Genomic DNA, 11,448 nt, shown 5'->3' with positions numbered 1-11,448 from the left:
GTAAACATGTGGTATTTTGTGAAATTCTTCAGATCATTATTCTTTGGAATGTAGTGTCGTTCCCTAAGGTTGAGTATGAAATCCAGTTCTCATGATGCATCTGTGTCTTGACCTTTGACCTGTGCTCGGCGGATTTTGCTGTGCTTGAAAGGACTCATTTACAATGACCCTAAAGTCAAAAAGAAACATTATGAACTATAGCTGTGGCTTGGATGACACATCTTTGATGTATAAATGAGGGAATTCTCCAAGAGAACAAAAACAATGTTTAACAATATTCTTTACATCTTGGCACTGCATATTTTTCTTCATTTTCCTATTTATTTCATATAAAATAGTAGAATGTTACACCCTTATATTATTACTGACCACTTAAACCCCTGTTCTGCTGTGACCCTGGGATAAGTCATGCAAGAAATCTCAATCATCATTGAGACGCACTTAGAACACACGGCCGTCAGAAGGCAGTGCTTGGACCTTTAAAAGGAAGTATCAAAACAAAAAAAGAAAATCTATACAAAATGCTTCGGTCAGTGAAAACAGAGAAAATCTGTCTATATTACAGCTGCCCAGCCCCGCTCCCCCACAAGTCTGCTTAAAGATAGCTAAGTAAAATACATTTGCAGCACAGTTGCTATTTCCAATACATACAGTAGTTTTTCTCATAGCTATTTCAGGTAATACAAAGGCATAAGCAGACATCATAACACAAATGTATTTTCAAAAGTGACAGAAAGAGACGACAGGAGAAGACAATGCAGACATGTATGTACAACCCTCCAAAACAACCCAGTGGGACAGGATACAGCGTGTCAACAAAAAGCCTGAGATTTGAATTTGACTACACATGCAATACATACAGCTAAGTGCAAGTGAGTGAAATGTTCTTTTTCTTGCTTAATTGAGTCATTCCCTATAGGTTTGAACTGAGGTATGCACGCTAACCCTTTTCTCATGCTGTTATCTTTAGTAACGTCAGGCTGCACATGCTGAGAATGTTTGGACTCGACCAGCGCCTCCTGCCCCAGGATCTGAGTGAGGTTTGGAGAAGAGCTCGCCCCTGTTCTCACGGTCCTGCCCCGACTACAACTGTCCCGCCCCACACTGCCGGCCTGCCTCGTAAAATAAAGATGCATCTAATTGTACAAGTAAATAACTGACAGGAGTGTTTTTAGAGTAGACAAACAACAACAAATAAAGCGGGCTTCAATCCCAGTAAAAAGAAATACATCTGAGTCTGAACTGTCCAGAATCATAACTGCCCTAAGGCTAACTTTGTGGAAACATCTTGGTTTATTTTCAAAATATTTATTTATTCTTCATCTAAAAGATGAGGAAATGGTCACTATTTAGCCCATTGTTTGTTTCATGAATACAAACCCAACCAGGCCCAATCCATAAACAAATATGTCTGATTCATGTTGCTTTTGAGGCTAGAGTGTCAAACAAAACACAATACAAAGAGTCAGTTCATGGAAAGAATAAAATGGTCAAACCTGAAAAAACAATGTTTTCAATACCAAAGCTTCCTGTCCCTGCTAAATTTTGTGGAATTTGGTCATAATTTTGTTTGTCTATTTTCACATTTTGGTCACTCCAAACATTGGCACAGCTGCCCCGCCCCAGACCGACCTTCACCTTTTGGTTTGAACAAAACTAATGAGAACATCCGAGGAGCTCTTTCTACCGCCTCATCGACACGTCCAATGGACCAGATATATTTGGCCTCATCTGCTATTGCAGTACAGACATAATCTTTGGTAGTCACAGCAAATCCAAAAACATCAACAATAAAAATACTAAAATAAAAATACTTAAAATAATAAATAAGTAAAGTGGTTGATTGCAGTCTAGTTATTGTGGTTTTGGATTGAGATCTTAAATGATTTTATTTTTGGATGAACAGAACTCTTAAGCCACGTCTAAATGTGTACTTTTGTGTTGTTGCAAATGTATATTGTTCACAAATTTAATATTTATTTTTACTTGATTCTAACAATCACTGTACTTCAATATTGATCGTTTGTATATTCAAATGTTTGCAGTAATATCAGTACACAAGTAGACCAGACTTTCAATGGCATGTACTCTTTAAGTTTTGGCTGGAATGTGCAATATTCTGGTCTTTTCCTATCGCAGTTATTTGGCGTTTTACTTCTGCAGAGTAAAATGAGCATTTAATCTTTGTACAGTTAATAACACAAAACACCCATGCATGAGATGTAAAAAACAAAAACAGAAAAAACAGCGGACACGAGGAATGCACGGCCTCGAAGCGCAGAAGATACTCGTCTGATTAACTGTGGCACTTTCAGAATCATAATTAGCTGGTCTAAATCATTACACCTGACGTTTTCATTAGATTTTTTTTTTTTCTTTAAAAAGGGCCTCGACTTCGACGGTGATCAAAAATTGTGTTGCAGCTCGACGCCCTCTGCGGTGGTGGCGGGGGGCGGGGCTGTTTGAGAGTACAATTTCATGAGGATAAATCATAACCTGCATGATTTCTCTGTCATTCATTGGCATCTTAAATTAAACTTCATTGATGCGTGGAGAGAGCCTTCATTACGGGGTAGTGCGTCGCCCGCGGCCTTTTGCGAGTGTGTGTGTGTGTGTGTGTGTGTGTGTGTGGGTGGGTGGGGGGCGAGGTGCAGGTGGGTGTCACAGCGATGACTTGAGAAAATACTAGTTGGTACGTGACATTCGATTACATTTTCTTTTTTTTTCTTCTTTTTTTTCAAACGACAACAAGAAAGGAAAAAGAAATCAACATTCGTTATCAAGCGCTGACCACAGAATCTCCACAGCAACGGGGGCATGAGGTCTGATTCGTTTCGAGACACAAAACAATAAAAAAAATAAAAAATGATGCCGACGTCGATAACAACAGCATGAACGACAGAAGATAGACGCAAATTATATCGCGTATAATCTATCAACCTCCGAGAGTAGAAAACCCCCCCAGAATAAAGAAACACCCCTCCCACCCAATATGGAAAAGAACCAATGAGAAGTGTTGAAGGCAGTGACAATGAACACACACTTGCTCTCCCTCTTGGTGTAAATTAAATGTCACTCAATTCTCTCTTGAGCGAGCGAGAGAGAGAAAGAGAGAGAGAGAGCGAGAAAGGTGGGGGAGACACCCCTGACACCCCTTTGCAGTCCAGCGGTGCAGCAGTCCGTCTTTGGCTGCGTGGGGCAATTTCACAAGGGGCAATTGTGACCACCCGAAACTGCCCGTACCAAAATATGTCCACGTGTACAAAATAAAAACATAGAAATGAACCGAAAAACAAAGCCATCTTGGGGCTGTCGCAGGTCTCTCTCTCGAATGGCACGAAAAAAGTTTCTTGGAGGCTGCCCCGCCCTAATACAGTGTCCCGGGCAGGTCTCTACAGCATGTCCTCGTGTCCTGGCTCGTCGTCGTAGTCCCTGTGGTGGTCGAAGTCCGGACTGTGGTTGGCAGTCGTTACTAGGGACAACGGGCCTTCGTGGTCATCGGGGTCCAGTGGTTCCTCCTTAACGCTGATGTGGTGCCTGCAGCAGACAGAACCATTTCAAATGTGTTTTCATTTATTTTTCAAATAGAAAACGCAAAAAACAGAAAAGAAGATAATCTAGATAATCTTTTATTTTCAAATTGAGTATTGTATTTAAGTGTAAAAAGGGGAGTAATATTAGTACTGCAAATCAGTTGAATGTTTGATAAATAAATACATGAATCCTGTGTTTATGAATTTGGAAATTCATTTTTAAAACAAATAAAAACGTATCAAAAATCAATAGGCTTCGTTACATGTAGCAACATTTATAAACCCTCTTTGAAAATGGAAAAGTCTGTGTGTAGAAGTTGAAAAGACAGTGAAGAATATGGTCAAATAACTGGCTTAATTCGCCCGTTGATATAAAAAGTAAAACATGTATTTGACAAATGTTGCCAGCTCTGCACTGTAAACATTAATAACCTGAAAGCAGACGGTGCGCTGAGCTCCAAACCCGGCCTTTCTGTTTATAAAGAGGAAACAGGGGAACAAAAACAAATGTCTGGCTGCGAGTGGAGGCCTCACTGGTGCTGATGATAATTTCAGCTTCCTTTTGAGCTCTTCCAATCCCCGTAAAGCTGCAGGCATTTTATTGTTGTGGCAAGCGACAACAGGGTATTCACTTAGAATTGATAAATGAGTTAGATTAGCAATGTGCGATGGTGACGGCCGCAGAATGGACTGTTGAGTCGTCAGCCTCCTGGTGGCGCGCTGTGTGTTCCCCTTCCTGCTCATTAACATGCACAACCTACGAGGCGGGTCTCAGGAGGACGACCTCGCATCGGCTTCTATCATTAATCAACTTCAAGAAAACACTGCTCCAGACACCGGCGTACATACTTTCAACTGCAGAATTAATGCATTTTTTTTCAGGCAAGTGTCAATAAGAGGGGAGAAAGGAGCTGGCAGGGAAGGAGCGCACACGGCACTACAGAGCGATAAGAAACAGAACCCTTACGAGAATAATAACGCTGTCACTTGTAAACAAGGCAAAAACACGAAGCGCCCCTCTACCCCTCACTGAGCTAGAAAAGAGCCACTAAAGAGATGGGATCTGCCAAATTTCTCATTACAGAAACAGAGCAAGAATAAAGCGCGGGGAGAAAGGGAGCGACAGGAAGGAAAAAAAGAACACATTATGAGCAGCTGGAGGGGACGTGGCAGTGTAACCCGCGGTGCCAGGCTGCGGCAGGAGGCAGAGCGGTGTCACAGCAAAGCACCAGGCTCATTTACTACCACAACAAGGGACAGGTCGCTCATCTGTGCCAGAGATGCACTCCAGCACAACTCTGTGATTGTAGCCACAGACACGCTCGTATGCTAATGAGCAGCCGTATTTAAGAAGGGGGAAAAAGTGAAGTCAGCTTTTCGATCATTTTCACATCAAAGTAAGTCTACAAGTGGCATAGCCTTAGGATGGAGCATGGGGCCGCGGGGCAGACATGAAACTGTTATTATGATGCGATTGAACTGCATGCTGATTCCACACTTCAGTGTATAATTAGCCTGATACCTGATTCCTGTCTGGTTGTTTTTTAAGAGGAGTAGTGTGCTCACAAAGCTGCTTTCTGTCAGGCAGCAGCTCTCACATGTGGAAAACACATTTTTGGAACATTAAAACAATTTTATAAAACATATTATTATTCTTACGATTAATAGAAATCAGTTATAATTAACACAATTGAATGTAATCTACCGGTAATATAATAATACTTTATGTATTTCTTGCTGGCAAAAGTAGTGTAACGCTTTTCCTTTGAGGACAAAGTTTTTAGAAGTAGTACAATCACTGCTACCACACTACTCATTATTATTATTATTATACATCGTATTTCATGTTCTACCACTTTTTATGTAATGCGGTGTGCACATATAAAAGTAGGGTATCTGTTCCATACAATGTTGAGGGCCAAGTTCTTTAAAAGCACAACAAAAATACACAGATTAAAGTCATTTATTCCCCGCACACAAAAGTGCCGAGTGTGTGCTGTCTGAGCCTAAAGATAGCCTCGCAGGGGCACAGGGAGACGCGGGCTGCCTCTGGGCCAGCAGCAGTACGCCCATCCTGTCTGTGCCTTTCCTGTTCCACAGCCACGCTCACAGCCATGTTCACACTGATTAGGGATGGCACTTCTCCTCCATTTGGCCAACAGCTCATTACTGCACCTTTTTGTTTTCAGGCACAACCCCCCTTAGCCGTGTAGAGAGGGAGGAGGAGGTGGAGGCCTTTCCTGATCCACTTGTATAGGCTGTGCATCGGTGGTCTGCCCTCACATCTGGAAGCCATGCAAGCGTGTGCCATATTATTTTAGGCTTCAAACAACTTAGCGCGGACTCCTTTTACGACAAGAGCACGGGGAGCTGCGGTTTTCCAAGCCAGACCACAACTTTCCTAACATGAGAATCTTGGATGATTTCCCCAGACTGATTACGCATTTGTGTTTTTATTTTAATTTCTTCCGAGGTGTTTCTTGATATGTTGCTGTTTAAACACAATCGCTTGTGATGTGGCATTTTGTAAATAGTGTGAACAATTGCATTGCTGATTAGAGTGAGTGGGAGACAAACGGCAGGGTGCGTACGGGAGAGTTCATAAAACAACACAGGGTTTGCTGGTGGAAGCTTTGAAAAGGTGGAGTTTCCTTTCTGTTCCGAGGCCCGCCGCAGCTCGGCCCTGACCCTCACATGTCAACCCCACCCCCTGTTTTATTTATTGTCCTGTGTGCTTTTCATCTGCTCACACACATTAGCTCGTTTCAGTAACCAACGCTAGAAAAATACATTTCAAATAAGAAATATTCAGCATTTGTTTGTTCTCATATGGAGACCCATGTGTTTTGTAGTATCTTGTAAATGAAGTGCACAGGTGCAGACTGTTGGTGGCACTGTTTCTATGGTATGTCATAGAAAAGGTATCTATGAGCTGGATCAGTGCAAACCTACATCAAACTTTCTTTTTTTAAATGAATTGTAAGTTTGTTTGTTACTACCAGCACAACAATACCAACAAATTAAATAATACTTTGAATATCAAAAAACATCTTATATTTTTCTGCTAGATTTTGTTTAACTTAAGTCCATCTAAAGTGAATCTGTCAGAGTTTAAAACCAGGGACACTACAAATAATGCTTTATGCAAAACCATACAGAAACTAATATCTTCATTTAAAAGTTTTGAAAGACCAGTTCAAGAAACACTCGTATAATAATAATACTTTTGTGCTAAGAGGCACAGACTCACTACTTCAGAAGTTCACACAATAGAAACTAATAAAACAAACGTATGAAGAACATTTGGAAAAAAAAATTTGTACCGTCCTGTCTACAAACCATATCTATAAATGTACGAGTGCTGTCAATCGTATTAATCACACTTTGGAATTATGATTAATCATAATTTATTATGATATTAGCACTACTCCTGTACCTTCCTCCAGTATTATCCAATATCCAATATTAAAATCTGTCTTTTGTGCTTTGGTAAATATGTAGAATCCTCCGGCCTTTATACGTTTTATGATCCTGAAGCTTATGAAAGTCTCTGAAGTGTTTCTGAAAGTCTAAATGTTGTCTCAAGTGGCAGATCTAGAGTGTGCACTCACATAGCTGGCAGGGGCGAGCGTCCTGGGCTGCTGTCACTGCCGTTGCTGTTTCCATGGTCCAGCGCTCCATTCATCTCCTCACGGATGGCGTTGGCCAGGGAGTTGAGGGTGGGACTTCCAATGGAAGCAGTAGTGTATAGAGGTATGTTGTGTTCTGCCATTGAAGCCTGAAAAGTGAAGCCCCAAGCATTAAATGTGAAACGGAAGAGGGTTGTCAGCACTTTCTTAGTTGGCCATCACTCTTGTGAGAGCAGAACATAAAAACAGAGTAGGAGACAAGGCGTGAGAGAGTGCAGAGTGAAGTTAGATTGTATTTTACCTGGAAGGCAGCAGAGAGAGTCGGACCATAGCCCAAACTAGTCTGAATGTTCTTCACTAAGGCCGGACTTCTGCAAACACAACAATTCAATTACAACCACATACTCATGTCTCTGCTCGCATGCATTCCTCTCCTCTAGGATCAGGTTTCATAAAGAGAAATCAATGCACTTTGTATAAGAACTAAAGTCATTATAGTGTGGATAAAGTGGATAATAAGGCTATAGTTCTAAGTGTTCAATCACTTGACATTACCACACAACTATCTTGAACACAGTGAAGAGCAGAGCAGAGGAGGCTTATGAGGAAGCTGATGGAGGAAGGCTAAACACAAAAAGCATGGTATGCACACAGAGGGCGGGGGCATGCAGGGGTGAGGGCCAGGGTGCTTACTGTACAAGCGGCTCGCCAAAGCTCTGGTCAGGGGTGTTTTTCCGAGGGCGGCCTCGCCGCACATGATGCCCGTGCTTACACTCCGTATCATCAACAGTCCAAAAGGACGCAAACTCATCCTCTACCCTCACAAAGCACTTATGCAGGGAAAGGTTGGTGCGAATGGCACCCTGGGAATGCAGCGGGCACAGGCAGATGCAGACAGTGAGTGACAGACACAGACACAGGGTGAGGGGAGAGGCAAAATCAAATAAAGCCATGTGGTTATGAAGCATCACCAGCCTAAAAGCATGAAGGAGAGCTAGGCCAAAGCAAGCAAGACTTTGGATAATGTGGCACAGACAATGAGATGGAGCAGTGGTGACCTCTTCATCAGCCAATCAGAACACAGATAGTAGGTCACACCTACCCACTGATCTTTTGAGGTCGTCTCTTTTGGAACTCTATTTCGTCCACTGTCCACACAGCCCCTTTTACGTTTTCTACTCGAACAAAACACTTGTGAAGACTAAGATTATGCCGGACTGCGTTCTGCAGTTGGTATGAAAAAGAGAGAAAAAGGAGTTCTATCAGTATATTAAACATCTCTGCATAAGAAAACATTCACTTCACAGGAAAAATATTTGGACAGGATCTGAATCAAACCAGAAAGAAAACAATAAATAATCCAGGGCTGTTTTGGCAGGAAATGGACTTCAGGTTTCAGATGACCAAAACAACACATCAATATTTGCTGGTTTCCACAGCAACACTGTTGGGCTAATGACTTATTTTGATTTTCTGATTATACAATGCAAATAAAACATATGTCTCATGCTGTATTATGAGTAAAATATAAAAAGTATTTATTACAACAGTGAGCTACAGTACAGGAGCTTAGAACAGGGATAGAAGAGTGTGCAGTATCATATACAGAAGTATTGTTCTAAGAAATCCTATCTATCTTACTTTTACAAGTATTTGTATTGTTCTGTGTCAGCTTTATAATTGTTTACTAAGACTCCTTTTAATATCTGTCAGATTGTACAGACTTCATCTGTGTGGTCTAGCCACAGAGACAGATATGTTGTTTTCATAAGTTGTTGTGCTGGAGACGTGTTTGTGGTCTGCTGGAAAACACAGTGTTCAATTCTGAAGTCACAGATGAGGGGCTCAGCCAGAAGTCACTGGCCTAATATTACCAAGCTAATGCCACCCACTGCTGAAAGCCCCTTTTTCTACTGACTCTATTATTTTTACAAGAATACACATTGCTAGTTTTGTGGCTCATATGTTTGCCTAAAGGGCGTTTGGACTAAATAAATGGTCTATTGTTGAGTTATTATTATTACTTTTTGTTAAGGACTGGATATCCTTTCATTCTGTTTTAAGAGGTAATTTGTAGTGAGAAGAAAAGTACCTTCCACGTTGCAGCATTGCGTCTGAAATATGCAAACATTCGTGTGAACCAGTTGTAGATTTCATTTAGTGTTAGCTGCTTTTCTGGAGAATCCAGGATCGCCTGTGTGATGAAAGGTGACAGAAACAAACATTTAAAATGTTGCAGCCTTCACAAAGTGATCAATAATTCACAAGCATGCAGTTTGTGTTGAGCTAAACAAGACTGGGGGAAATTCTTTCCCGTCCACCCCAAATGTTTGTTTGAGGCTCCTGCACTTTTAATTTCCAACTGGCAGAATTGAATGTATTTTCTTGTGTGGGTATAAATGAAGGGCAAGAAAAAACCTTTCTCAAGCAGATTACAGGGCAGCAATTATGATTGCCGCAGATTAATTCCTAAAATGCCAGATTACTGAGGCCTGGCGATAATTGACTGGCCATCTTAAAACAGGTTCATCCCTACTGTTGTGTGAAATGAATTTGGAAATAATCACAGTCACTGGAAGGCCTAATCAAAACAAATGTCAGGAGATGTTCTTTGGAATACTGTACGCATTCTTGCACTCATTTAGAGATGGTTTATCTGAAAATTGTGTTGGAAATTTAACATAAAAAGTGGGACAGATGAAAGAACATCCTCTGGAGACAATGGGTAAAGCAATACTGATTTACCATCTTTATGTAACAATATGCATAAAAGTATACACTACAATATCATAATAATGTACAAAAATAAAGTGTCTTACCTGTCTTATTAGTGAGGCATATGTGAACGGGGGTCTAACCTCTGCATTCATGTAAAATTCTTTGTTTTGGCTGAGATCTGCACAAAGACAATCAATGTCAAATAATTATTAACTTTTCAAAACTAGGAAATAAAAACTGCTGAAGATCATCTCGCAATCATGGTAAAGGGCTGTAAATGTTATATGACATTTACAAAAAAAACAAAGAACAAAATGATTCTAAAATAAAAACATTTCAAATCCTTAGGATGTTTTTTCCAGTGCTCTGAATAAAAGAAAGGCCGTGTGTGGTGCAGTTCTGTGGCCGTACCTGGAGAGATGGGCATGTTGTATTTGTCGGAGTAGCGCCGTCGCATGGGGCCCACACTGTGCAGGCTGTTGGCCGTGATGACAGAGTGTGTTTGGGACAGAGGTGTGAGGGGGGCCGTGGGGGTGGTGGGCGTGCGTGGCAGGCTCAGAGGAGGGGACGCTTCAGGGGCCGACTTGGACAGTGTGACATTGGACACCAGGTTGAGCTGAGGATGACAGAAACGAATACAAGTTTGTTGATTAGTCAACATTTAATTTTAAAACTTTTTTTTATATGACATAATATGCAATTTGGGTAAACATTATCACTAAGAGAGTTTTTCTAAAGACAGTTTGACTTATATTACACTATTAGAGGTCAGCAATATATAAAAATGTAGATAATAATGTGAATGTTGTTTTGAAGGTGTGCTAAAATGTATTGAGTATATCGTTCATAGTTTATAAAGTTCATTAAAAAAAATGCTACAAAACCTTAAAAATAAAAACAATTCTTTAAAACATTCAAATAAACGATAAGGTGATATTTCTGCAGTTTTGTGCTGAATTTGATTTAACCCATTTCTGTTGAATTTACATAATATCGTCTGACTATCGGGACACTCTCAAAATAAATAATCTAGATATAAATTTACATAGTTGTTCTATAACAGAAAAAATAAAATGTTCCACAGGGGAATTTATCATTGTTTTTATTGTCAACAAAAAACATTATTTTCGACAATTAAATCCTTCCAAATACATTTATTTTAAACACCATTCTTTTTCACATCGATTTGTAAAACATAAAAAAGGCGTCTGCTGAGGGTTAAGGTAAAACACAGGGAACATACAGTATGTGTCCCCAACTCGCTGACAAATGATGGCGTTATTCTCACCTACCGCTGCGCACTGCTGCTAATAAGACTCCTGGAGGAAGAGGCCAATCTGGGCTAATTACAGACTGAAATTGTATTGTGGAGACACTAATTAGAAGCTGCTTATGGAGGTGATCACATGATTAACTACTATCAGACTGACCTCTATGATCACAGCCGTGCTAAAGATGAACTTTCTTTTTTCATTCAATAACATAGTGCGCATACATGACTGTGTGCATGGATGGGAACAAGGGATTAACAGTTATAATGGCTACAAAGTAAACTCATTTGTGCGAGT

The 11,448-nt window shown here is 40.6% G+C and overlaps 1 protein-coding gene and 1 long non-coding RNA gene across 5 annotated transcripts in view; one reads left to right on the top strand and one right to left on the bottom strand.

Annotated features, from left to right (window-relative positions):
* The first annotated feature begins 2,493 nt into the window (after nt 1-2,493).
* On the top strand, nt 2,494-2,962 carry LOC140365461 (uncharacterized). The gene is made up of 2 exons (XR_011927830.1): nt 2,494-2,618; nt 2,655-2,962. It is a non-coding gene; the product is annotated as an uncharacterized lncRNA (long non-coding RNA).
* foxp1b (forkhead box P1b) overlaps nt 2,713-11,448 on the bottom strand; it is a 157,219-nt gene continuing 148,483 nt past the window's right edge. For all 4 annotated transcript variants that reach the window (XM_072451905.1, XM_072451907.1, XM_072451906.1 and 1 more), the window contains 7 exons: nt 10,292-10,496; nt 9,982-10,058; nt 9,255-9,356; nt 8,265-8,386; nt 7,464-7,533; nt 7,145-7,311; nt 2,713-3,537 (listed from right to left, as the gene is read on the bottom strand). In XM_072451905.1, coding sequence (XP_072308006.1) covers nt 3,393-3,537; nt 7,145-7,311; nt 7,464-7,533; nt 8,265-8,386; nt 9,255-9,356; nt 9,982-10,058; nt 10,292-10,496 — 888 coding nt within the window. In that variant the 3' untranslated portion in view covers nt 2,713-3,392. The remainder of the gene's footprint in view (nt 3,538-7,144; nt 7,312-7,463; nt 7,534-8,264; nt 8,387-9,254; nt 9,357-9,981; nt 10,059-10,291; nt 10,497-11,448) is intronic.

The sequence above is a fragment of the Eucyclogobius newberryi genome, unplaced genomic scaffold (assembly GCF_026437365.1).
Source record: "Eucyclogobius newberryi isolate DKJ021-1_F unplaced genomic scaffold, fEucNew1.0.hap1 SCAF_19, whole genome shotgun sequence".
NCBI classification, from domain to species: Eukaryota; Metazoa; Chordata; class Actinopteri; order Gobiiformes; family Gobiidae; genus Eucyclogobius; species Eucyclogobius newberryi.
Note: the sequence above shows the minus strand (reverse complement) of the source record. Positions and strands in the feature narration are given on the sequence as shown.